General features: G+C 38.9%; 2 protein-coding genes across 3 annotated transcripts in view; both read left to right on the forward strand.

Moving 5' to 3' along the window:
• The first annotated feature begins 224 nt into the window (after nucleotides 1-224).
• tent4b (terminal nucleotidyltransferase 4B) lies at nucleotides 225-18,780 on the forward strand. Of its 2 annotated transcripts, none has more exons than XM_007889438.2 (12): nucleotides 225-983; nucleotides 6,298-6,421; nucleotides 6,799-6,845; nucleotides 7,595-7,715; nucleotides 8,389-8,496; nucleotides 8,674-8,802; nucleotides 9,267-9,480; nucleotides 10,647-10,773; nucleotides 10,868-10,971; nucleotides 13,507-13,697; nucleotides 13,931-14,071; nucleotides 14,624-18,780. In XM_007889438.2, exons 1-12 carry the CDS (start codon nucleotides 412-414, stop codon nucleotides 14,798-14,800), a joined length of 2,055 nt encoding a protein of 684 aa, XP_007887629.1. In that variant the 5' UTR covers nucleotides 225-411; the 3' UTR covers nucleotides 14,801-18,780. The 2 variants fall into 2 exon arrangements, with proteins under 2 accessions (XP_007887629.1, XP_007887630.1); XM_007889439.2 differs by having other exon boundaries at nucleotides 10,871-10,971.
• A 2,195-nt stretch (nucleotides 18,781-20,975) lies between these two features.
• Nucleotides 20,976-23,697, forward strand: part of adcy7 (adenylate cyclase 7) — a 45,831-nt gene continuing 43,109 nt past the window's right edge. The window contains 1 exon segment of the mRNA XM_007889440.2: nucleotides 20,976-21,376. The gene's annotated coding sequence lies outside the window, so the exon portion shown is untranslated.

Below are 23,697 nucleotides of genomic sequence, written 5' to 3' on the forward strand. Positions count from 1 at the left end.
TGTTCACGCGCGCGTCAGGCGCGCCGACGCTGCCCCGCCTCTCCCCCCCCCCCCCCCAAAGCGCCTGCGCACTGACGCCAGGAGCCAGCAGCGGGCGAGCCCGAGCAGCAGCAGCAGCAGCGGGAGGAGTCACCTCACAGCCGACGCTGCCGCCGCCATTTTCCGGCTCCCCTCGTTACGGCCCAGCGACGGGGTCAGGGTCCGCCAGCGGAGGTGGGTGGGGGGGGGTGGGAGTGGGGGAAATAGAAGGAAAGAAGAGAAGGGAAGAAAAGAGGGAGCGGCGCAGCCGTCATCAGTGCCACCGCTGAGAGGCACACAGGGAATAACGCGGCGCTGTTGGAAAGAGGGGAAAAGGCGAAGGAGCGAGTTGCCGGGGCTCGGCTCTCTTGTTGAGGAAACCGACTCCGTTTGATGGATCCGAGAATAGCCTGGTTTCAGCCAGAACAGCTCGGACCTGCCAACATTTTGTGGATGCAGATTTGGGAGACGACGCAAGGCCTGAGGAATCTGTTCTTTAATAATAACTGTGCGGCGGCGGCGGCGACGGCGACAGCAGCGGCGGCGGCGGCGACCACCACCACCACCGCCACCACCACCACCACGACGACGACGACGTCGACCACATCGACGACTCCGGTCGTGGGCGGCGAGAGTATGTACAGGGAGAGGGGCGGCCAGCGTGCAGGAGGAGGAGGAGGAGGAGGTGGAGGAGGAGTAGGAGGGGACTTCTTGGCCAAACAGGGCGACTTCTTACCGTTGGAGCCCAGTGGGAACAGCAACCTCCAAGCCGGGCCCGGCGGGGGCTGCTGGAGGAAACACTACCCCGACCTCATCAACAACAGGAACGTGGTGGGTTCGGGCAACAAGCGGAAACGCGACAACAAGGCCAGTACTTTCGGCTTGAACTACAGCCTCCTGTACGAGAGCGGCAACTACACCGGGACCCCTTGGAAAAACCGTAACTATAGCGAGGGAGTGGTGGGGTAAGTCAGAAAGCGTCTTCCCTTCTTCCTTCCTTCCTTCCTCCCTTCTCTCTCTCTCTCTCTCTCCCCTCCCTTTTTTTTTGGTCACTTCGCAGAAAGAAGGCCTTTTTTTTGATGGAGCGGCTCTCTCTTTTTTTTTTGAACCGGTTTTATGGCGCACGCCCCGACTCGGGGTGTGAAATGGAGTCTGTCAAGGGCTTCCTTCCACACGCCCTTTTAAGGATATCTATCTCTCTTGTGCCCGTGTGAATTATTTATATATATATATATATTTATGTATATATATAATGCTGCCACTTTGGTGGCACAGGAACGCATCCCTGCGTTTTATTTTATTTTATTTTTAATAATTTTTTTTTAAAAAAAAAGGGTGGGGGAGGGGTTGGGGTGGATGGAGTTCACCGCGGGAGGGAATGCAAATTATTCCCCACCGCTCTCAGACGGAGAAAAGTCGTGCTTTTTTTTTTTTTTTTCGGTGATCGGACAGAATTTTGTTCTTTTTACCAAAAAAAAAGTTGACGTTTTGTGCGGCCCGTCGTGTTGTTTTTTTTTATCGTTTGTCCGGGGGCATCGAGAAATGCCCACTTTTCTTCTCTCTCTCTCTCTCTCTCTTTTTTTTTGGAAGACTGTCTGTCCCCCTTGAAAGTCTATAAAATGGAGTTGCCTTAACTACAAGGGAGGGCTCGACAGTACTGTGTGGGACATTGCAGTGACCGGTCTCTGGGACACCTGCAAACTGCCCACTCTGTTCATCCTAATGCAGTCACGCCGGTAGCCATGTGGGCCCCTCCTTCAGTAATGTCACCACGACTGAAGAGCATTTATTTACCCACATTCATTCAAAAGAGGATTGTGGAGGTAGGTAGGTGGGTAGATGTTCAGTTAGATTCATTGCAGCCATGAGGATGCAGTGACTGTGTGTCCCCTTTTTGTGGGTTTTTTTTTTGAAGGTCACCAACGTGTCCCATTTGTATTTCAGAATGGCTCGCTTGATCATGGCAAAAAAATAAAATTTGGGGGGGGAGTACGGGAAAAGTTTACGATAAAATATCTTGCAGATTGATTTGTAGTAGTTAGTCATTCAAAAACTGATGAAGCAGAAAGCCTTCTGCAGTCAGTTCACCCATGTGTTATTTCTAAGGTCAAGTGTAAAGGTGGTTGTACTTCTATGTGCAGTATAATTAAAATATTACTGCATATATGTCTTACAAGCCTACGTTTTTTTGAAATTCAGAAATACTTACATAACTCATTTCCCTTACCAGAATCAGCAATAAACTAACCTGTTGTTCTTTGCTAAAACTCGTTTCTTACTGAAACCATCAATAGATATCTTGACATTTTAGGAGGGGATAACATTATTTTCTTAAGACATCTTTTCATGAAAGCAATGCTCCACAATATTTGACTCAGTGAAAACTACTATAAGATGTGCTGAGTCATACAGAGCAAGTCTCAGGTTTGATTCTTGGATTTGCTGAGTTTCAAATCTCAGCTGGAGTGGCAGTAGAGGCGATACAAGTGGCTTTAATATCCCTTGGCTAGTGAGGAAAACCATCCGTCAAAGCTTCATTGCCTGATCTATATCCTGTGACCTTTAGTGTAGGATTATATGTGTGAACATTAACCGCAACTGTGGTTTTCCACTCCTCTTTCTCTTCCCCCTCCCAATTATCAAATAGCCTCTCAGAACTCACTGTCTGGGCTCTGATGATGAATGGTTACTGGGACAAAGTACCACAATATTCCTAGTGCTTATTGAACTCCAGTATAATGCTCACATCTTCGGGAAGGGAGGAGTAAGAAAAAGAACTGATCTGTTACATCTAAAATAAAATTTAGAGCATTGATTTCGAACATATCTTGTATTCTTAGCATTGCTGAAAGTTACAGAATTTCTAAATAGTGATTTCATAAGTGTCAGTTAGTTATATTTACTGTGAAAATAGGACTCAGATTATTTTCCTCTTTATTGTGAATCACTGTTCGCCCACTGGATATCTGTTACTTGTACATTGAATTTCTGACCTTGAAGATGCAGAGCAGAGACCGGTGATTCTTTACAAGTAGGACATTTGGAATGTGAATTGATTCATTCTGCTCTTGCATCCCTCCAAGTGGCAGGTTTCCGGGGGGAGTGGTGGTGGAGAGAGAAAGGGAAGAACATGAATGTGTCCTCCATTTGTTATTGAAACCCCTGTGTGAAATAAATTAGACCTGCCTCAGTTTAGTTTATGGTGGGCATTGGTTCAAAGTATAAAGCTGCCTTGATTCGACATTCAAATTGTCATTCATTCAGGCTGGTGGTTTGGTAAATGGAAAAATGTTGTGCTTTGATACAGTTGTGAGTGCTGTTGTAAGATTGGAAGCTTAGGTAAATTATTGTGGTTGTGCGACATTATGGTACATTTCTAATGCAATGGAATGTTTACAATGTTCCTTGAAACGGGGAGAAAAGATGATGGGGACAGGATAAGCATCCATTGAATATTTCAAGCTAAAATCTGAAATTTATGGATGTTTGTTTATTATGCCATTGCATCTGAATCTCATGACAAGATATTTTTATTCAGTGCCCCAACTTTTGAATTTTTTATTTCCCTTTGTCTCAAGTTCTACATTTTCCCTGGCTAAAATTTTCAGCTGCAGCAAGGCACAGACTTTTACAAAGCTGTCCGTTCGCAGGACTACTAGATGTCGTGCCTGGACTGTAATGTCATTAGGTCAATAGAGTAGTGTGTCTCAGGTCATATCTTAGTGTTCTCGGGTTTCCTGACATACATGGATTTTAAAATAAATATCTGGACTTTGTTGTCTCTGGACTGGCAATATTGGACACTTTCACAATTTTGGCTTATGCTGCAGACAAGGAGTTAGTACTAAAGTATGCTTTTCCAAACTTCCTTACAGTTAGGTACTTCTGCTGTTCTTGATCTGATGATGAAATGTCTGCCGTATGCTATCTGGGAGAATGCCTGAGACATGACAATTATTTCATGTATAAAGTGCCTTTCACGTAAAATGCTATGAAGCATTTTCCAAAATATAATTGATTAAAAATAAAAGTATATGTTGAATATTTTAACTAAATTGGATTCGTCTGGTGGATAATACTTTTGGGGCTGATGGTTCCAGTGATGTTCATCCTGCCAACAACAATGAAGTCTGATGTGAACATGGTGATCGCTGAAGAGAACGAAACAAACTTTTTTTTCTTAACATGTAAAATTCTCCCAGCAGTCACTTTTGTGGGTCTTTTACTACCATAGCTAGTGTAGGCCTATTTTTCTCAAACCATCTTGCTTCGGTGCTGTCAGTTTCTTTTTCATGTTTGGCGGAGCTTGCTCACTGTTCAGCTGTCTGAATAGTCGAAGTTCAACTGCAGGTATTTCTACTTGATGAAATAAACTAGGGTGTCCCTTCATTGTTGAGTTTTACATTTAACAAGAATACTTAATTTAATAATTTACTATGAATTAAAATTTATACCAAGTGTTGGTTTGATTTGTGAAGTTTGGCAATTCTAGGATTTAAAAGCAGCAACCATATGGGCGAGAAGCAAACACTGTATTCTTGGTTTTTTGTATCTGAATGCTTTATCAGAGAAAAAATATTCTTGCCTCAATCAGCAGTATATTTGACATCCTGGAACCTTGAAACGACCTGTTTACTAAATAAAATGTCCTTATCTTGAAACGAGTCAATTTTTAACTTTTGAATATTTGAAATAGCTTTGTAATCGAGGCAGTGTAAGTCCATAGGTTCCATTTGAGTACAGATATATTTGTAATACAGGCCCACTTGCGTCTGTTCAGAACAGTTTGAAATTTGCTGTTTTTTCAGACTCCAGCATTATTACATGTACCAAATATTATTTTTAAATTCTATCTGTTCTGTCCTATATGTAAAGATATTTTTAGTTATCGTGGTGGGGGGGGGGGGGTGCAAGAGGGGGCAGGAATCTTAGTTGTGCAGGACACCTCATTCTTATTGAAAAATGTGTGATGAAGATGAGGAAATCCCACAGGGAGATTAAAGATTCTTACACATTACTACCTTATAATCTGCTTGAGTGTTTATTCTTGCAATTTGTATAACGAAAATTGGTAGCTGCTTTAAACTTTTAGTAGCCTGTGAACAGCAGGTGTGTTGTAATAATCGCTATTTTAGGAATCTCAGTAGTATGACGAGTGATTTGCCATTTCCAATGCATAAATTGCTGCGTTAGGATAAATGTTAGTATTCGGCTACACACCTCTGAATGGGCAGAGTGTAGAAAAGGTGCAGTGGCTTAATTTTAAGGGATAAGAAAATGCTTACAGGATAAGCTGTCAATGAAATTCAAGCGAGTTAGCTTATTTTCTTCCTGAATACAGATAAATTTGCGGAATCTCCAGCCTGATTCAAGTGGCATTATAATTGCTTGTTAAAAGGTGACTGGATACATATTCTGAAGTTGCTCTGATAACATCATATAATTAACATGAAGCCTGTAGCACCATCATAGTTTTTTTTGTTCCCACTTATCCCATGCTTTGCAAACTTGTGCATCCTGCCCTCAAAGAACTGAGTCACTAGTCCTTAACTGAAGGAGCTGGTGTGTTGTTAGGGATTTGTCAATATCACTCCTGGTGGGCTGCTTGGAGATATGAAAAAAGAGCACCTCACCAACCTTGTGGCTAAAATTATGAACTCTATGGGGTATTGTGGGTGTGCAAGCCAACACTTTGGCACAACCCCTTGAAGCACCAATGCATTGTGTAATTGAGATGTCTCCTACACATCTACAGTAGAATTTATCCCAGAACAACCAGTTTTGCTAAAAGTTGTGATGCTCTATTGTGTGAGTTTTGGTGTTATGTCAACTTGCCAATATGTGTTAGCAGCCAGCATGCAGATGTGCATAATGAGCCTGTGGACAGTCTTTGTTGCTATCCATGTGACAAAAAGAGCTTTGTTTTAAAAGCAGTTGTGGTAAAATTATTCCTGGTATCAATTCTATATTTGAATTACTTGTATTTGGTTTCTTTCTTACCCAGTGGTTTTGATCTGCCCTTTTTTGTAAACTTGACTAAATACACCTCTTAATTAATCTTGTTCTGATTGTGGTTCAATTAATCTTTGGGCAGATATATATAAAAAAGTTTACTCTCTTCACACCCCAAAACAACTTGATCTTACAGGTAGTCTGCACCAAACTTTAAAAGTGCGTGGTTTGCTGATGCAATTATTTGCCCAGTTGTATGGAAGAAATGTTAACATAGTTTATATAGTATATTATACATTATTATACATATATCTATTTTAATTTTAGACTTCATGAAGAAATTATTGACTTCTACAATTACATGTCACCTCGACCAGAAGAGGAGAAAATGCGAATGGAGGTAGTTGCAAGAATAGAAAGCGTCATCAAAGAACTGTGGCCCAGTGCAGACGTAAGTATTAAAGTGAGGGTTTTCAAGGGTAGGTAGCATAAAGCTTTATTCATGGGGGGTGAGAGCCATCTCCTGCTTCTGAAGGTAATCAAAAACATTGTATGTTGTATGATGAGTTCTAAAGTAACATATAAGCAAAGTGCTTGCGTTTCCTAGCACCTTTTATTTGGTCAGACCAACCAAATCTCACCGTTTATGGCAGTGTCTCAGATAGAACAGTTCAAAACTTCATTGTTGCCACCAGTGGGCAGTAGATGTCAACAAACTAAGTTGCTCAAGGCTGTTTTTACTGTGAAATTTATACTGCATCCTAATCATTTGCTGTATTGCTAAAGTTACATAGCCATTGTACTAATGCTAAGAATTTTATATTTCAGGTACAGATATTTGGAAGTTTTAGTACTGGCCTGTATTTGCCAACAAGGTAAAGCATTTTGGAAATATGGTAACTGTGATATGCTTGGATTTACAGTATTTGCTAATAATTTACTAATGATTTATAATTTTTATATACTTCGGTGCCTCCATCAGACTATCACGATTAGGGACTAATTAGAAAGTAATGAAAAAAAATTAATCTTGGCATTTGTTTATAGCGCCTTTCAAGTCGAGGAAGTGCTTCACAGGATATATGTTGTAAAGTGGAGTGACTGTATTTTGTGGGCGAACAAAATTTCCACACAGCAATGTTCCACAGAAATCCATGAAGTGATTGACCAATTTTATTTGGGCGATTGTTGGACATAATTAAAAATATGGGATCATATTGCATAAAATGAAAAAAGGCAACTTAGAAAGTACATTTCAGTTTTTTTAAAAAAAACAGCTTATTTTAGTGGGTTGAGGCGAATGTTGATGCAATATAAACGTGTCTCAATAAAACTAGATAATTCAGCTGTAGTAAGGACTGCAACTCATCCATCAAGTCAGCATTTTGAAACCTAAGCACTACTACCCTGTCTTGGCTTGTTGTAGTTTTCAAATCCCATTTGAGCCCTCTAACTGTCGCAGTTATTCTAAATCATGCAGATTGCCTTTTCGCTTTGTATTTTCATTTAAACTCATTTGTTTCTAAGTGACTAGAGTATAAAAGGTTGCTCCATCATATCATTTTTTAGTTCAGACTAAATTGTGTTTTGTAAATCCAGCTCTCTTCCCCCCATTTTTATTCAGTGATATAGATTTAGTGGTGTTTGGAAAGTGGGAAACGCTACCTCTTTGGACACTAGAAGAAGCACTTAGGAAACGAAATATGGCTGATGAGAATTCTGTTAAAGTATTGGACAAAGCAACTGTAAGTACTTTCTTTATGAATACTTCTTTCTATAAATGGGGAAGTTCGAATAGTGTTTTTTGCATGGTGCAAGATCTTGTAGTCTTTCCACTTTAAGGACTTTTTGTGAAGGGTAGAGGGCAATTGATAGCTTGAAGCTTGACCAGACATCAGGTTGCAGTGTCTTAATGAAAAAGTAAACAGTTTCTTACCATGCATATTTCAGACAAATGTAAGTGCATTATATTTTGGTATTTGTTGTTTAATATATTCACTTGTGGAAATGAAGAAAAAAAGTCATTGTCGTTATGCAGTGATAGGACTATTCATAAAATGTTCTTGGTGGGGGAGGCGGGGGAAAACTTGCTGGAATTGTATATTAAAGTTAACTGTTCAAAGTTAATTTCTCCTTTTCCCCCTTCCCCTCCCTTCTCCCCCCCTGACCCCAGCTCGGGTCTGAAATGCTATACTCTGTCCAGCTCCTTGGGATGTCCTCCCAATGTGAAAGGCGCTATACAAATTTAATCTTGTTGTTTATAATCTTCCTGTTCCACAAATTCTTCTTTGAATTCTCCCCAGCTCTGGTACAAATCCTTAATTGTCCAGCGTCTTTGGACCTCCTTCCGCCATGTAAAGCTAATTTGTGTTTTTGAATGTAACTTATGGTCTGACTTTGTTTTTGCTGATGCATCAGGTGCCTATTATTAAACTGACAGACTCCCATACTGAAGTAAAAGTAGATATCAGCTTCAATGTACAAAATGGAGTGAAAGCTGCTCAACTTATCAGAGAATTTATTAAGGTGAGAAGATATACAGTGTGATTCCACGTAATCCTGTTTAAATATTAATTGATCCCTACTTCCTTCTTTGATTTATTTTATTTTTAATTATAGAGTTCATTAGAAATGTACAGAGTTTTTGATACTGGGATGAAGTAGTTCAAGCTTGCATTTAATTGATGTTTTACTTTTTTGTAGAAGTTTCCGGTTCTCCCTTGCCTGGTTCTAGTGCTGAAACAGTTCTTGCTGCAGAGAGACCTAAATGAAGTGTTCACTGGTGGCATTGGCTCCTACAGCCTTTTTCTAATGGCTGTTAGTTTTCTACAGGTGCAACTGCATTTCTCTCTTTACAAATGTTACACAAATACAAGTGGTATATGTGTAGTGACATTTTAATTCTTCCATTAGATACATGTTTAATTTGCAGTTTAAGATAGAAACTGTTGAAACTAGATTAAAACAAGTACGTATTCAATACTTTACAAATAAATAAATTCTGTAATACATTTCTATCAATGCAGTATCCTGTATATTATTTTCTTTAGTAGTTTACTGCTTAACTGTCAGCCAAGTGGCCCTTGTTAGAAATATGTTTGGTTTCAGTTGTGTAAGAAGGATTGTGACTTGACAAGTGGTCATTGACAGTTCATTAAGAAAACCATGATCCAGTCTGTCTTGTCCTTCCAGCTGAAGACAACTTTGTCACTATGGTTGGCTGTTTCAACAAAATAAATAAGGTCAGTTACAAATAAAAACATGAACTAATATTCATAATATGTCTTTAATTGTAGTTACATCCACGGGAAGATGCCTGCAACCCTGATACTAACCTTGGAGTGCTTCTAATAGAATTTTTTGAACTGTATGGCAGACATTTTAATTATCTTAAGACTGGCATTCGGATAAACGATGGAGGTTCCTACGTTGCTAAGGATGAAGTGCAAAAAAGTATGACGGATGGATACAGGCCATCAATGTTGTATATTGAAGACCCACTGCAACAAGGTACAGTTCTGCCTTTTCAGTGTTTTGATAGCAATTTAATAGTATCTATTTGCTGAAATTAAGATTATAGAAGTACTCAGAATACTCCATCTTACATTTTCGAATATAGTGACGTGATGCTAGAGAACGAACAGCTATTGTAACACTAAGGCAATAGTCTGGCTGCTTGAACCTTCTCTTTTTTTCTCCCCAGCATTTGGGTCAGATTAACCTGAAACTTGTAATCACATTGTCATTATTGACATAGACACTTCAGATTACATTTTTTTAAAACACTCTCCTTGCTATTTGCCTGAATGATCAGCTTTTCAGATTCTCATTCCCTTGCTGAATTCCTTGTTTCTCCCTGTTTTTAATTATTTTGGTGCTATACTCCCACTTTGCTCCAGTCTCCATTGTTTCCCTGACCTCCATATCTCAACTGCATTTTTGGTTTGCTCTGCAGAGGTATCTTTAATCCAATCAAAAGCTTTTAATTTGATTATTCTATATCTAGATTTTTTCCCTGAGGTTTCTAAAAATGCAATGAATAAAAATTTATTTAGGTTGTATGGGGTATTTTTAGGATAGGTATTTAAGAGTAAACCAATGAAATTAATATTAAAGCTATATTCAAAAGACGTGCAACATTTTCCCTTTGTGTCTTTATGATATTGAATATTATATTTTATATTAGCACTTTTCACCAAAACATGTACTGAAAACCAGAACCTGGTCTGTATATTTTTCTTGCTATTGTGTACATTTTAAAAATGTAAGTTGGCATTGAGTTTTCTGCTGAGCACTCGCTGTACAGACTGGAAATGTCCATTCGTTTTGCCGTGGGAATTCAAAAACTGTTTCTGTACCAAGGTATTTGGGGGGTGAAGAGAGAGAGAGAGAGAGAGAAATCACGTTGGTTGGTAAATTTATCCATCTTGCTGTGCAGTTATATTGGTATCATTTTATTCTAAATGTACAAAGTGTGTTAACTTTGCCAGTAAATTTGTCTTTCACCCCACTTGACTTTGTATGGTGTTCGCTTGTATTACATAGGGTAATTCCAGTTGCATTAGATTGCTCTATAAACCAGTGTGCAATTAAAAATTGAGAGAATGTTAAAGAACTATTATTGAATCTTAATGGTATGAGTATCATTACTGATGATTGTGTTTGCTCTTTTGAAGGAAATGATGTTGGTAGGAGTTCATATGGTGCCATGCAGGTAAAGCAGGCATTTGATTATGCCTATGTTGTGCTAAGCCATGCTGTCTCTCATATTGCCAAGTACTACCCAAATAAAGAATGTGAAAGGTAGGAAACTTTTAACTTCACATTGGTTTGATGTTAACAATTTATATTGATGAAATTATGAGCTGGTGTAAGCTTTAATCTGTGTTTATATTAGCAGCATATTGGGTCGAATTATCCGAGTAACCCAGGAAGTTGCTGACTATAGACGCTGGATACAGGATAATTGGGGACCACAGAGTAGCTGTACTGCATTCAATGGTGGGTTTGCTGCCTTGATTATTCTGATTTGCAATAAAAGCCATGGTAAATTAAATTTTGTATGGAATGTTTCCTAAAACGTTTCTCTTTCTTATTCTCTGTGCTGTGTGTTTTAATTTTCGATTGATTCTCTGGGGGAGGGATCTTCTTCCAGTTTTATCCCTTTTATTGAAAGTAGTGATTTGTGATTCCACAGTGATGGGTGCCCCCTCATACTTCACCCAAGTGGGTATTCTTGATGTGTGAACCTAAACAGTGGTTCATTCAATCATGATGTAACTTACCTGAAACATGACTCTATCATCACTTTGTCTATTTCAGCAGAGCTCTCTGATCAAGAGATGTTGAGGCCACTTGTAGTGCCCCAAGTGGATATCAGCTTACTCAGCATGAATTGCAAATTGAATTTAGCACCTTCTGAAACTATATATGGCTGACACAATGGGGGAATTTATTTACCAACTGAGCCTTTAAGGACTATTGGGTTGTTACTATTTCTTTTTACTTCAGTTTTGACAACTCAGATGCATATGTTGCACAAATGTTTTCCGATATTCATTACATGAAAGCTTTTTCCATTTCCACCCTTAGAAGATATTTATTTACCAAAGTGTGACCAAATTCAATTTTTTTTAACAAATCTAATACATTAAATTTGTTTTAAAACACTAATCCCAATTGGTATATATCTTTGGATTCAATGATAATCCTCATGATTTTACAGTTTGCAATATGTACCAGTGAGTTTTAGCTTACAAGAAAAATCAATAGTTTTAACAGAAATGTGTCTACAGAATTTGGCCTAGTTTAGAATTGCCTGCCCGAAAAGTACTCGAGACAAAAGACTTGAATTTCCCACCACAATGGAAAAAATATTGACCTCTGAATTTAGTGTAGTATATAACTCGTTTTTTAAACGGGCGTCTGTTGTATATAAAAACTTTTAACCACCCATTCCTCTGAGCACAATCCACTGTTGAGCAACAGTTTCCATGTAGTCCTGCTGTGATGCTACTGGAAAAACTTTGCAAGCTGCCCAGCAACAATAACAACTTGCGCTTATATAGCGCCCTCCATGCAGGGCAGCGCTTAACAGTGGAGGGTGTGGGAAGGTGGCTGCAAGCACGGTCGAAGAGCAAAGGTTTTTAGGCGGGACTTGGAAAAGGGGAGAGAGTGGGCAAGGCTTTGACATTGTACTAAGTGGGGCTGTAGGTTTTGTAAAGCCACTGAACACTAAACATTCTAAAAATGTATAAATGAAATATAAGGTTATATGACTAGTGCTGGTTCACCAAAAATGAAATATCACACAACAGACTCAATAGGTGAATGGTTTTGTTGTCGTGTCAGATTTAATTTTAAGCTTTCAACTTCTTTATTTTTGATTTTTATGTGGTTACTTTTACTGATCAAATAGTTTACATTTTCAGTAAGTCTGATTATTCAAGGAAACGGTAGCAAGGAGTGAAAGCTACAATGTTACAGAATGGAGCTGAGATGTTCCTCTGACTTTATGGTGATGAACCTGAGGTTGTGAGTTATGTAAATTAGATATCATGATTAGTCAAACCTGTAGGAGAAGTGGGCTATTAATAGAACAATTTTACCGTGGTAGGTGAGAATTATTGTAGGTTTAGGAAGTGATTCAAGTGCATCTGCTTGGCAGAAGCAGGAGGCTTGTGTTGGCAGAACCCCAATGGGAATCTACAATAACAATTTACATTTATATAGCACTTTTCAAATTGGGAGGATGTCTCCAAGCACTTCAAACAGCTGACTGGACTCCCAAACTGGGGGTGGGGGAGAGCTGCGGAGGATGGGTGAAGATAGATGATCGAAAGGATGTCTTAAGGGGGTTTTAATGGTGTCATGAGGCAGAGGACTCCAGGGTGGAGTTCAAGAGGGGGACGGGATGGCTGACATCTCGCCTGCTGAGGGTCGAGTGGATCAGGCCTGAAACAAAGCCTGTTTTGGTTGCTGAATAAAGGAAGCAGCTGGGTTGGTAGGAGGTTGTTGAGGTAGGATGGAACGCGACTGGAGAGATTTGAACTTGAGGGTGAGAATCTTAAATTCGAGGGAATCTAGCAAACCCTGCCCATCATAGATAATAATAATAATTGCATTTGCATTTGATATAGCACTTTTCATGTCTTCTAGATGGCTCAAAGCGCTTCATAAAATATACTGTAAAGTGAATTGACTGTATATTTGTGGATAAAATACGGCAGCCAATTGCGCACAGCCATGTCCCACAAACAGTCATGGATTGAAGTGACCAGTTTTTTTTCTTGAGGGATTGTTATCAGGCATGTTGTTAGATACTGTTATCAGTGAAAGTCTTCAGACGAATGAAACTTGCCCAAGGTTTTACCCTGCCGGGCATTGAACCCAAGTCTCTCGCTTGTAAGGCAAGTGCTCTAACCACTGAGCTACAGGACTCCACAAAGATGATCTTTGGTAAGAGATGCTCCTTAGGAACAGGATGACAACTAAGTAAGTTAATTCTTTTCTTTTGCCCCCCCCTCCCCCATTCAGGGAATGATGTGACATTGTTTGTTGGCCCACAACAGCTGGACAAATGCAACAACAATGTTTCAGAAGACAGTGAAGTTGTAAACGAGTCCAAGAGCAGGACCTCTGAAGCATCTCTTAGTAAACATTCTTCAAATTCATCGTCTGGACCATTGTCTTCTGCTTCTTCCACCTTGTCCAGCTCAAGTGATGTGGTAAGCAACCAGAAATTCACATCTGCGTTGAGTGGGCCTGTTTTGGTTTTTCAGTAAAACTGAATTTGAGTATGCAAACTTTTTTTATTTGTTTTGGTAATAACAAAAATTTGTTCATGTTTTGGGTTAAACATTCTACCCACTGCAGATTCCAGAGTTAGTGTTGGTGATTCCACATGGTGTGTTTTCATTGTTAAAACTTGGCAAAACCAGTTATGTATTCTTACACTTAGGATTCTGATGGAACACCTTGCAAAACGTCCAAACAATCTGGCAGCGCTAACAGACCAGTGGCACAAGAATTACCAGCAGGATCTTCACAGTCAAGTTTGAAAACGCAAGGTGGCCCATCAAGCAACAACAATAAAGCACAGGTTTGCAATGATTTTGTGATGTCTTATTGGTATGCTATTTAGCTCCAGATGGAATCTCCTTCAAATTATGCTGTCACTGTTCTAGTGAATATTGAATGAAGTAGAGAGGGCCACTGATTATTTTAAAGGGTATATTCCTCACTACAGGAAACTGCGTTTATAGTGTTTTCCCCTTTTTATATTGTGGGAACATTTTGAACAGAATTCTGCTTCTGATTTTTTTTCCTTTTGAGAACATGTTGTCGATGGGGTTTAAAAATAATGCACACCATGAAATTATGTGCATCAGCATTAAAATTTGATTTAAGTTATTCGTATTAAATTCAAAATGTTACAATTTTCTGAACACATTGAAATAAGTTAGGAAGTCGACCTTATGAAGGAGGTGAGTCAATAGAAATGAAAATTAGGCCAATGACAAAATAAAACATTTTATATTGTACATGTCGAATTATGTTCTTTTAATCATGTATCTCAGGACGACAACTACAGTAAATGCTTTATAAGATTTTTTTGTGCTAAATAAATGCTTCTGGTATTGTTCTGTTGCAGCATGGTGCAGCAAGACCATTTTGTTCCTCTATCAAAGACTTCCAAGAGCAGCAGAACTCTGGTCATGTCGGAAGTGTATCGAACAAACAGAATTCAGGCAACAAAACATACCAGATATGCTTTAACAAGAAGCGAAAGGTCAAGAAAGGATCTGGTTCGACAGACTTGTGTCGGTAGTCTGCTGTTGATCCAGTTACAGTTTACTCTTGCAGTGATCCCATAAACTACAGATATTGCTAGTACTCGATGGGATCTGCTCAGACGTTTCCAGGAGTATGGATTTTGATTTTTTTTCCAGCTTGCCGTAAAAATGATCATGGGTTATGGTGTCGTCACAAACATTGCTTCCCTTAATAAATAGGCCATGAGCTGCAGTGGAGCAGATTTGGAAGAAGATGGAATCGATGCACAAAAATGACCCTTAAGTGTAAGTTCTGAAGGAAGTTGGTCAAAAAAAGGCATCAGAGGATCTTAAATTTACTGAAAAAAAATCATTTGTTTTGTTTGGAAGGAAAATTCAAACATAACAAGTAAATGTATACTTTATGCATGATTTTAAAATTATTTTTGCATATACTGAGATTTTTATTGTGTATATACAGGAAAGATCGTATCAGTACAGTATTTGCATTAGTAATCTTGTGGTTTTTGTAATAGTTTTTACATGTCATTGCAATTTAAATTCAAAATTGAATTTTTCAGTACTACTTGGTAAGTTAAGGGATCCCTAGAATGTCTCTGGCTGCTTATATAATGGAAACAGACTATACAGTATGCTTGAAAGTGCCGTACTAAAACACTTCCATTTAGCAACTTCCTAATTCATTTATATGTGTTTGAAGTAGAAGACATTGCTCCAGCAGCTGTTGAAATACACTAAGTTAAAGGCTTAACATAGCACACGGCATCTGGAAAATTTAAAGCAAGTTTTTTTTATATATTGTAATTCTGTGCACAGCATGTAGACATTTGTACAAGCTGTTGAAGATGCTGTATGAACAGAATTGTTCCTATTGAATATTTTGAAGGAAGTTTTAATATTTCCTTGTCCTCTCAGGTGTAAAACAGTAAATATTCATATTGTATTTTACCAAATGGAGTGATCATGAGTTTCCTTCCAAACACATCCTTACGTATGGCAAAGTAAATCTATGTAGGTCCCAATTTCTGGCTTTTCTACCTTGCAATCATACCTTGCTATATTATAATCTCCCAGCATTTTGCTCACAGGTACTTCTGTTGAACTTAATGCATGCATATGTGTTTGTTTGAGCCCTTCCATCCTGGTATACATGTACTTTTGATTTAGTTCTTCTCGTGAATAAAATGACCAAATAGCATTGAGCAAACAAAAAAACTAGTAAGTTGTTCCCAAATTCAGCCAGACATCTGCCTTTTACAAACTTGTTTATTTAAACTAAAACATGACTGAGAGAGATTAAAGGTATATTGCTTTTAACTGTCGATTCATCTGTTTGGTATTGATTTTAAAGTCTTCAATTCATAGCTTGCTTTTTTGAATAAAAAAAGTGTATCACAATACTAATATTCCAAGGAAGAAAGGTCAAAAAGGGCCTTCATAAAACCAGTTGGGGAGGGAGGAATTAAGAGTTTTTTGTTTAATTATTTTGGGGGGAGGGAGGAATTGCTTTTGCTAACGTTGTTACCCACCAGATGTAAAAATAAAAAGGGACTATTGATGGATAATGATCTGTGAATGGTAAACACTTTATTATTCTGCTTGGGCAAGGTATTGGTTAAAAGGAGCAAACAAGTATCCTTGGATAGGTGCTTAGTAATAAGGTTTGCTTAGCCAAATACCATCACAAACATTATTTATTGGGGTTAACCATTCTTTAAGTTCAATTATATTGGGGTTTTTTAAGCAGCATTCTTTGCAGTCAGTCAGAAATCACCAATTGGGTAACTCATGCAATCAGCTTCACAATCTGCATATTCCCAGTATTGAAATCGGCAAACATTGATTTGACAGACTGTATCCCACTTCAATTTTCACCAAGCATTTATAGCTGGAATTGGAGGTGCTAATAAAAATCAGCATTGATTTTTCACATAAAATCACCATTTACACAATCTTTTTTTTACAAAACAAGTACAACAATAACTAACAATCCTACGATGAATTAATGTAACTCCTACTATCAATTACACATGAGCACTTGCCAAATTACATGCGTGCTTCACATGTCTACACAAATCTTGATGTAGATTTATTTTAATTGTAAATATCCATGTTTTGGAATTGATAACAATGTTCACAAAATTGAAAAAAACTTATAACCAAGATTCCACTAATATTAGATGTTGATCTGAAATTGAGCCAGTATCTTTAAGATTAAAATGTTAAGAACATTTGTGTTAAGGTATATAAAGCAACAGTAAAATAATTTGTCTATTCAATAATACTTGGATTATAATTCTTGCATTTTTGACTGTAGTAAATTTTACTAATCTAGTAGAGGATTCATGCAAGCGATACTCCAAACTAATGTCCTTTGTTTACTGGTTAAATGTTTTATGTTAAAGAATGTTTAGATTTGTTTATTACATGCAGTCAGTTTATACAATTTACAGTATGCTGCTAAATTATTTTTTAAACCAAACTGGTACTGTACAACAAAGGATGTTGAGGTAAGCCAAAATATATATACTTGGGAAAGGGTGGAAACCATCATGCGATACATGTAAACTTTGTTTAAAGAAAAGAAGGCAGGTGGTTGTTTTATTTTGTCAAATAGCTTGTTTCACATTTTTTCAAATGAAATTTGATCAGGCATTTGCTATTGTTTAGGTTGTTTTACACCATCAGCTTGTACATCAACTGCTTGTAACATGATAGCCATTGAAAAGGATCTCGAAACATGCACACCAAATAATAACTGTGGTAAAATGCCATAAAGGATGGGCAGTAGTTGGAAGATTATATTGATTCCTTTGAGAATCTTTGCCAGCATATTAAGAACTTTTGCTATTTGTATTAAATAATTAGTTTTGTTAATTGTTGAAAATGAACCTCAGTTTTTGAGACAGCACAACACCCTTGAAGCAATGTACTCGTACTTTGAAAATGAAAGATCAAACACAAGAGGTTTTTTGCCTTAAACTTTTTTATAGTCATTCATAAAAAGTGTAAAACTTCCAAAGTTCAAAACATTGTTTATTCATAGTAACAGCTGACCTGTTCATTTTTGCCTAGCAATTTGTAATTTCTTACTTGTATTGGGTTTGCTTGCTCAGTTCATTCATGGTACACGTGTACAACACATTATTTTACAAAATTTGATTTACCAGTTTTGGGTCTCAAAATTGTCTATGACAAAATGGATCTTTATATACTGTAACTTAGGGATGTATAATTTTATGTAATGAGAACAAACTTTATTGCCTCTAACAATGTTAAAATATTCAACGCACATCAAATCTGAGATTTTTCATGAAATACATGTAAATTTGTGGTTTATTTTATGAAATTTAAATGAAACCAGATTACACTCAGATGTTTTTGAATCTGACACCACAGTTAATCTCACTCCTCTATCAGATTTGTTACTTATGTTTTGCTCCAAAGCTACCTTTCCATTTGTCCAACTGCCGGTTAAAACTGTTTCATGAATAGACCAGGCACACTAATTATCTCCTGCCTTAATTCTCCATTGATGTTGCTAACACTGCTGCCTCAACTCTTACCTAATAGTTTTTCAACTGCTGCTTTAACTTTTATCCCTCTCTCTGGTTGCTAAATTTTAATTTTTCCTTTGGTTCACCTTTCCTTTTTGAATGCCTGGAATTATTTATGCAATCTCCTTGAAAGCTTCCTTCCGTCTTTTGCGGACTTGTACATTTGGTTCTTCTGTTTCTTCAAAAGTCACCTGTAATCACTAATACAATAAATTATCAACCCTTGTCCATGACTTGCTGTCTCAAGTATTTTTTTTTAAAAAAAACAGCTGCATGGGAACTTTGATCTGGCAATTCAAACTCATGATGATTAACTCTAGACCATGTTTAAGCAGGAGATAGTGTGAATGTAATTAAAACTTGAGATGTGCATTGAAAAACTCCTTTGTAATTTAAGATGAATGAAATGTCTGTAAACTGGTATAAATATCAGCAATAAAATAACTGGAAAAAAAAAAGCCTTTTGAGAGATTTTTTTTTCTTTTCCCTCTTTCCCCCCCCCCCCCCCCCACCCCCGAACCTCACTGCTGGTGAAAGAAATGAGTTGATTCTGTATGAGGCAAATTGGAAGAGTATCAATGATCTGCCCACTGGAGGAGCTAGAGGGGCACAGGCCGGATGGGCTGAAGAGCTTCCTACAGTTCTGACATTTCTATGATTGATCAATTCGAAATTGTGCGCTTTATATTCCAGGCAGGTCAGGGTGAAACCTTGGGCAAGTTTCCTTACTCCACACGCCTAATAGTAATCCCTCCAAAAACCCCAAACAATAATAAATTGGTCATTTTCAATCTACGACTGTTTGTGGGACATCGCTGTGCGCAATTGGCTGCCGCGTTCGCCCACAAGTACAGTCAATTCACTTTACAGTGTGTTCTGTGAAGCGCTTTGGGACGTCCTCCCGACGCGAAAAGCGCTATATCAAATTCAAGGATTATTATTATATTTCCTTTGAGAAACACAATGCGGTTTCAATGCATCTTTCGATAGGGCCGCCGGAGGAGGGAGGCTTGGTTACAGAGATGCTGATTCTTTTTCCACAGGTGGGTGTATTGGGAATTTACTAATTCTTTATTGGCAAAAATAGTTTTTTTTAAAAAAGAGCAAAGTACGTCCAGAATCTGGACAAGTGGGACGTTTCGTAGCATATTTAAACTGATTGATTCCGATAGCATAATTAAGAAAGAACGAGCCTTTAAAAGGGCTGGAAGAATCATTCCGGGCGAAGCTTTCCTGGAATAATTCTCAAAGCCTTATTCCTTGCTCTGAAATGGGGGTTCCTCTCCGAAGTCTGCAATCTGTGCGGATTCCCAGACAACATATTTAAACTGAATTAGTTAAGATTTCGTCTCTTCTCAACACCCCCGAAAGGTGACACCATTCAGTTTTTAAAGCGTGAAGAACAAGTGACAGATTGTAAATGATAAGTCTATACATATATATATATACACATATATTTAAATAAGAATGGTTATCTATGTAAATGATAAGAGTGTGTGTGTATATATATGTAAATGATAAAAGAGTATATATATATGTAAATGATGAGTGTATATATATATGTAAATGATGAGTGTGTGTGTATATATGTAAATGATGAGTGTGTGTGTGTATATATGTAAATGATAAGAGTATATAGAAATAAGAATATATAACAAATATATATAATAAATGTATAATAAAACATATATATATATATAGAAATGATAAGAATATAAATATATACAGGTAAAGGGTCAGTGTGTGTGTGTGTGTGTGTGTGTGAATCCAGCCATGTAGACAATAAACCCATGTCTCGGTTTATGTTTGGGGGGTATCTGGTGGTGGAGGAGAATTATTTGTGCCGAGTGTGTCAGGTTTGTGCACACACTCACAGTCAGAGACCGATTTATATATATATATAAATCTGACTGATTTCCGTCAGAGAGCTTTGGCCAAGTTTTGCGCGAATCACTCATTGTGCGCGGCGGCTGGAAACAGCCTCGGCCATGTGCACAGCCCCTGGAGATCAGGAAGGAGGGACACACGAGACACGCGCGCCCCGGGGGCAGAGGTGGGGAGAAATCGGACGGGGATTTAACCCCCAAAAAAAAATAAAGCCGAGTAGAGGTGGAGGGGAGTTGGTCTGACGTGCGGCTGCTCGTTAACTCACTCCTCTGGTGGAGAGTCAGAGCGAAGGTGCGATCTGATTGCTCACAGGCGAGGGAGTGACTGACTGACTGTCTGGGTGTCTGGTGCAGGTAACGAGCTGCAGAGACAGACAGAGACAGAGAGAGAGAGAAAGCTTTTGCACTGGAGATGCTGCAGGACCAGACCACCACCACCACTACCACCACAACCAACCAACCAACCAACTAACTAACTAACTAACTGCCAGCTCACCCCACCCCACCCACCCTCGTCTGGATGGATTTCCGAATCGTCCTCCCCTTTTTTTCTCTTGGAAAACAATGAAGGAAAGTCACCCGACACCAGGTCTGCCATTCATTCATCGTGGAAAGGTCACTTAGATCAAAGCATTCTTTGTTTCACAAAACTTGCAGAGGTGCAGTGCAGTGCAGGTGGTTTCTCAACCCCCCCCCCCTCTCCCCCCCTCCCTCCCTCTCCCCTCCCCTCCCCACCACCCACCAAACCCCACCAAAAGACTTGGCCGCTGGTCCTGTGCTCTGCTCAGTGCTGCTTCGCTTTGCTGTGAGACACTGATTCGGAGAGATCTTTTGTTGGAGACTGTGAGCCTTTCTGAAGGTTCATTTCCGCATTTCCCCCCCTCCCCCCCTCCCTCCCCCCGATCTGAACACACAGATACATATATACATATATTAAAAAAAACGCACCTTTTCCTGTTGGGCAATCACGCAGAAGCTGCTCTTGAGACGGAAGTTTTTTTTTTAAAAAAAAGGTTTTTTTTTAAAAAAAGAGACAGACTTTTCGCCCTGTTTGACTGTGAAGGATTATCAGCTCCTCGTTGGGGAGATTCGGTGCTGATCTCTCCCCTGAAACCTCTGGTACGGAATGGCTTACGATTTCCTCTGTACAGACTGTACAGACTAAAAGGTAAGGATCATCCTCTAAAGGCTGAGACTGTGCTCTGGGTCAGTCTCTTTTTTTTTAAATTAAAAAAAAAAACCCCTATGTGCATGTCATGTTGTTGGACACAGCCTTTGTGTTCGGTTTCAGTAGACATTACTCGTTGCATCATCAATTAAAGTGATCAGAATAAACCAGTCACCAGTCACAAACGACACTACTGTTGCATCCAAGTCGTATTTGGCATTTCAAGTCCCAAATGTCGAGCGTCAGAGAAGTTAGTACATTTGTGTCATGAACTCGGAACCGGTATAACGTGCAATCCATGTTAGTTGGGAAGAAGTCGTCACCAAATGGTGTGCTTTGTTTTCTAGACGTGGAGGTAAGATGCACAGGTATGCGTCGTAGGAGAGAGTTGTGCCAAAAAAAGGAAAGGTCTTTGTTAACCAGAAGCTAAGCCGGGGGAACTGAAAGACCACGAGGCCCACCATTTTGCCCATAAAACATGCAGTCAATTGACTTTATAGTAGTAGAATAATAATAATAATCCTTGCATTTGATATAGCGCTTTTCACGTCTTCTAGACGTCCCAAAGCGCTTCACGGAATAGACTGTAAAGTGAATTGACTGTATATTTGTGGGCGAACGCAGCAGCCAATTGCGCACAGCAGTGTCCCACAAACAGTCGTGGATTGAAAATGACCAATTTATTATTGCTTTTGTTTTGTGGAGGGATTATTATTCTGTGAAGCGCTTTGAGACGTCTCAAAGACATGACCAGATGTTCTATCAAATGCAAGGATTATTATTATTATCAAGCTTGCTTTTTCCACAAACTACTCACAACCTAAAATTCAAGTTTCCACATGAAGCTTTGTTAGTAAACTTACTGTCTAATTGAGCAGAAACTTGAGGGTGTTATTGTATTGATCTCTCTGCTTCCCCTTTCCACCCTCCCTGACCCCGCCCCCCAGCTTGGGTCCGAAACTCTGTCTGTCCAGCGCCTTGAGACGTCCTCCCGACGTGAAAGGCGCGAAACAAATGTAATTTTGTTGTTGTTGTATCTACACTGTTCAATCCAGGCCTCCTACAGGATGGAAACCAGGAGTTTTTATTGACTTTGCACCTATCCTTACTGTCCCTTTAAAACTGTTCTCAAGCAGATACAATCCAACCCTGTAGTAACATGGTAGGTGGGGGTCTGTTAAAATAAGACCCTGAACTGTAACAAATCTATACAAATGTAATTTTATTGTTGTTGTTGCCACTGTCAAGCACTCGCACTACCCTGTGTGAGGGGCACTATATAAATGCAAGTTGTTGGGGTGGTTTTGTTCCACCTGGGGTATGGCAGATTTTAAATACCTTTGTTAAAACCAAGGTCAAAAATAGGGTTTTACTTTTAGAACAAATAGTAAGACATATTTGTTTCACAATGAAGTGTGCAGTTATTTGATAGAATTAACAAGTCAACTAGCAGTTACTTGATAGAATATTTTTAGAAATATTTTTATTTCCTGTAGCTCAGTGGTTAGAGCACTCGCTTTGCAAGTGAGAGACCTGAGTTCAATTCCAGGCAGAGGGCGAAACCTTGGGCAAGTTTCCTTACTCCACACGCCTAATAATAATCCCTCCAAAGCAAAACAATAATAAATTGGTCATTTTCAATCTACGACTGTTTGTGGGACACTGCTGTGCGCAATCGGCTGCCGCGTTCGCCCACACATATACAGTCAATTCACTTTACAGTATATTCTGTGAAGCGCTTTGAGACGTCTAGAAGACGTGAAAAGCGCTATATCAAATGCAAGGATTATTATTATTAGAGCACTCGCCTCGCAAGCAAGAGACCTGAGTTCAATTCCCGACAGGGCAAAATGTTGGGCAAGTTTCCTTACTATACGAGCTTCTGTTTACCTAGCAGTAAGTAGGAACCCGGTTGTTAGTCGATTGGCGGATCGCTTTCCCAGGGATAATAATTCCTTCAAAAAAAATTCCCAAGTATGAGAGCCAGTATGGATTCATGAAGGGGAGGTCTTGCCAATCTAATTTACTAATCATCTTTGATGGTGTGACAAGGGAACTTGATAATGGTAAGGTTATGGATGTTGGATATCTGGATTTCAGTAAGGCTTTTGATACAATTCCTCTTGAGAGGTTGGTACTGAAAGTAAAGAAAACGGGAATCAGTGGAGATATATTACAATGGATAGGCAACTGGAAAGGGAGCAGCTAAATTCCCCGAACATGTTCATTTTACTGCTTCACATATTTGACTTATTCGAAATTCAATGGGAAGACATAAGTCAGATGGAGTTGTGACATTTTTATTTGTGGACAGCTTAAGT

This window comes from Callorhinchus milii, unplaced genomic scaffold, assembly GCF_018977255.1.
Source record: "Callorhinchus milii isolate IMCB2004 unplaced genomic scaffold, IMCB_Cmil_1.0 Scaffold14, whole genome shotgun sequence".
Classification (NCBI taxonomy): domain Eukaryota; kingdom Metazoa; phylum Chordata; class Chondrichthyes; order Chimaeriformes; family Callorhinchidae; genus Callorhinchus; species Callorhinchus milii.

Bases quoted from the DNA above. Each gene is read 5' to 3' on its own strand.
- tent4b (XM_007889438.2), top strand. From the start codon at position 412: ATGGATCCGAGAATAGCCTGGTTTCAGCCAGAACAGCTCGGACCTGCC. The intron at 8,497-8,673 runs GTGAGAAGATAT...ACTTTTTTGTAG, and splicing joins TTATCAGAGAATTTATTAAG to AAGTTTCCGGTTCTCCCTTG. The intron at 9,481-10,646 runs GTACAGTTCTGC...GCTCTTTTGAAG, and splicing joins TGAAGACCCACTGCAACAAG to GAAATGATGTTGGTAGGAGT.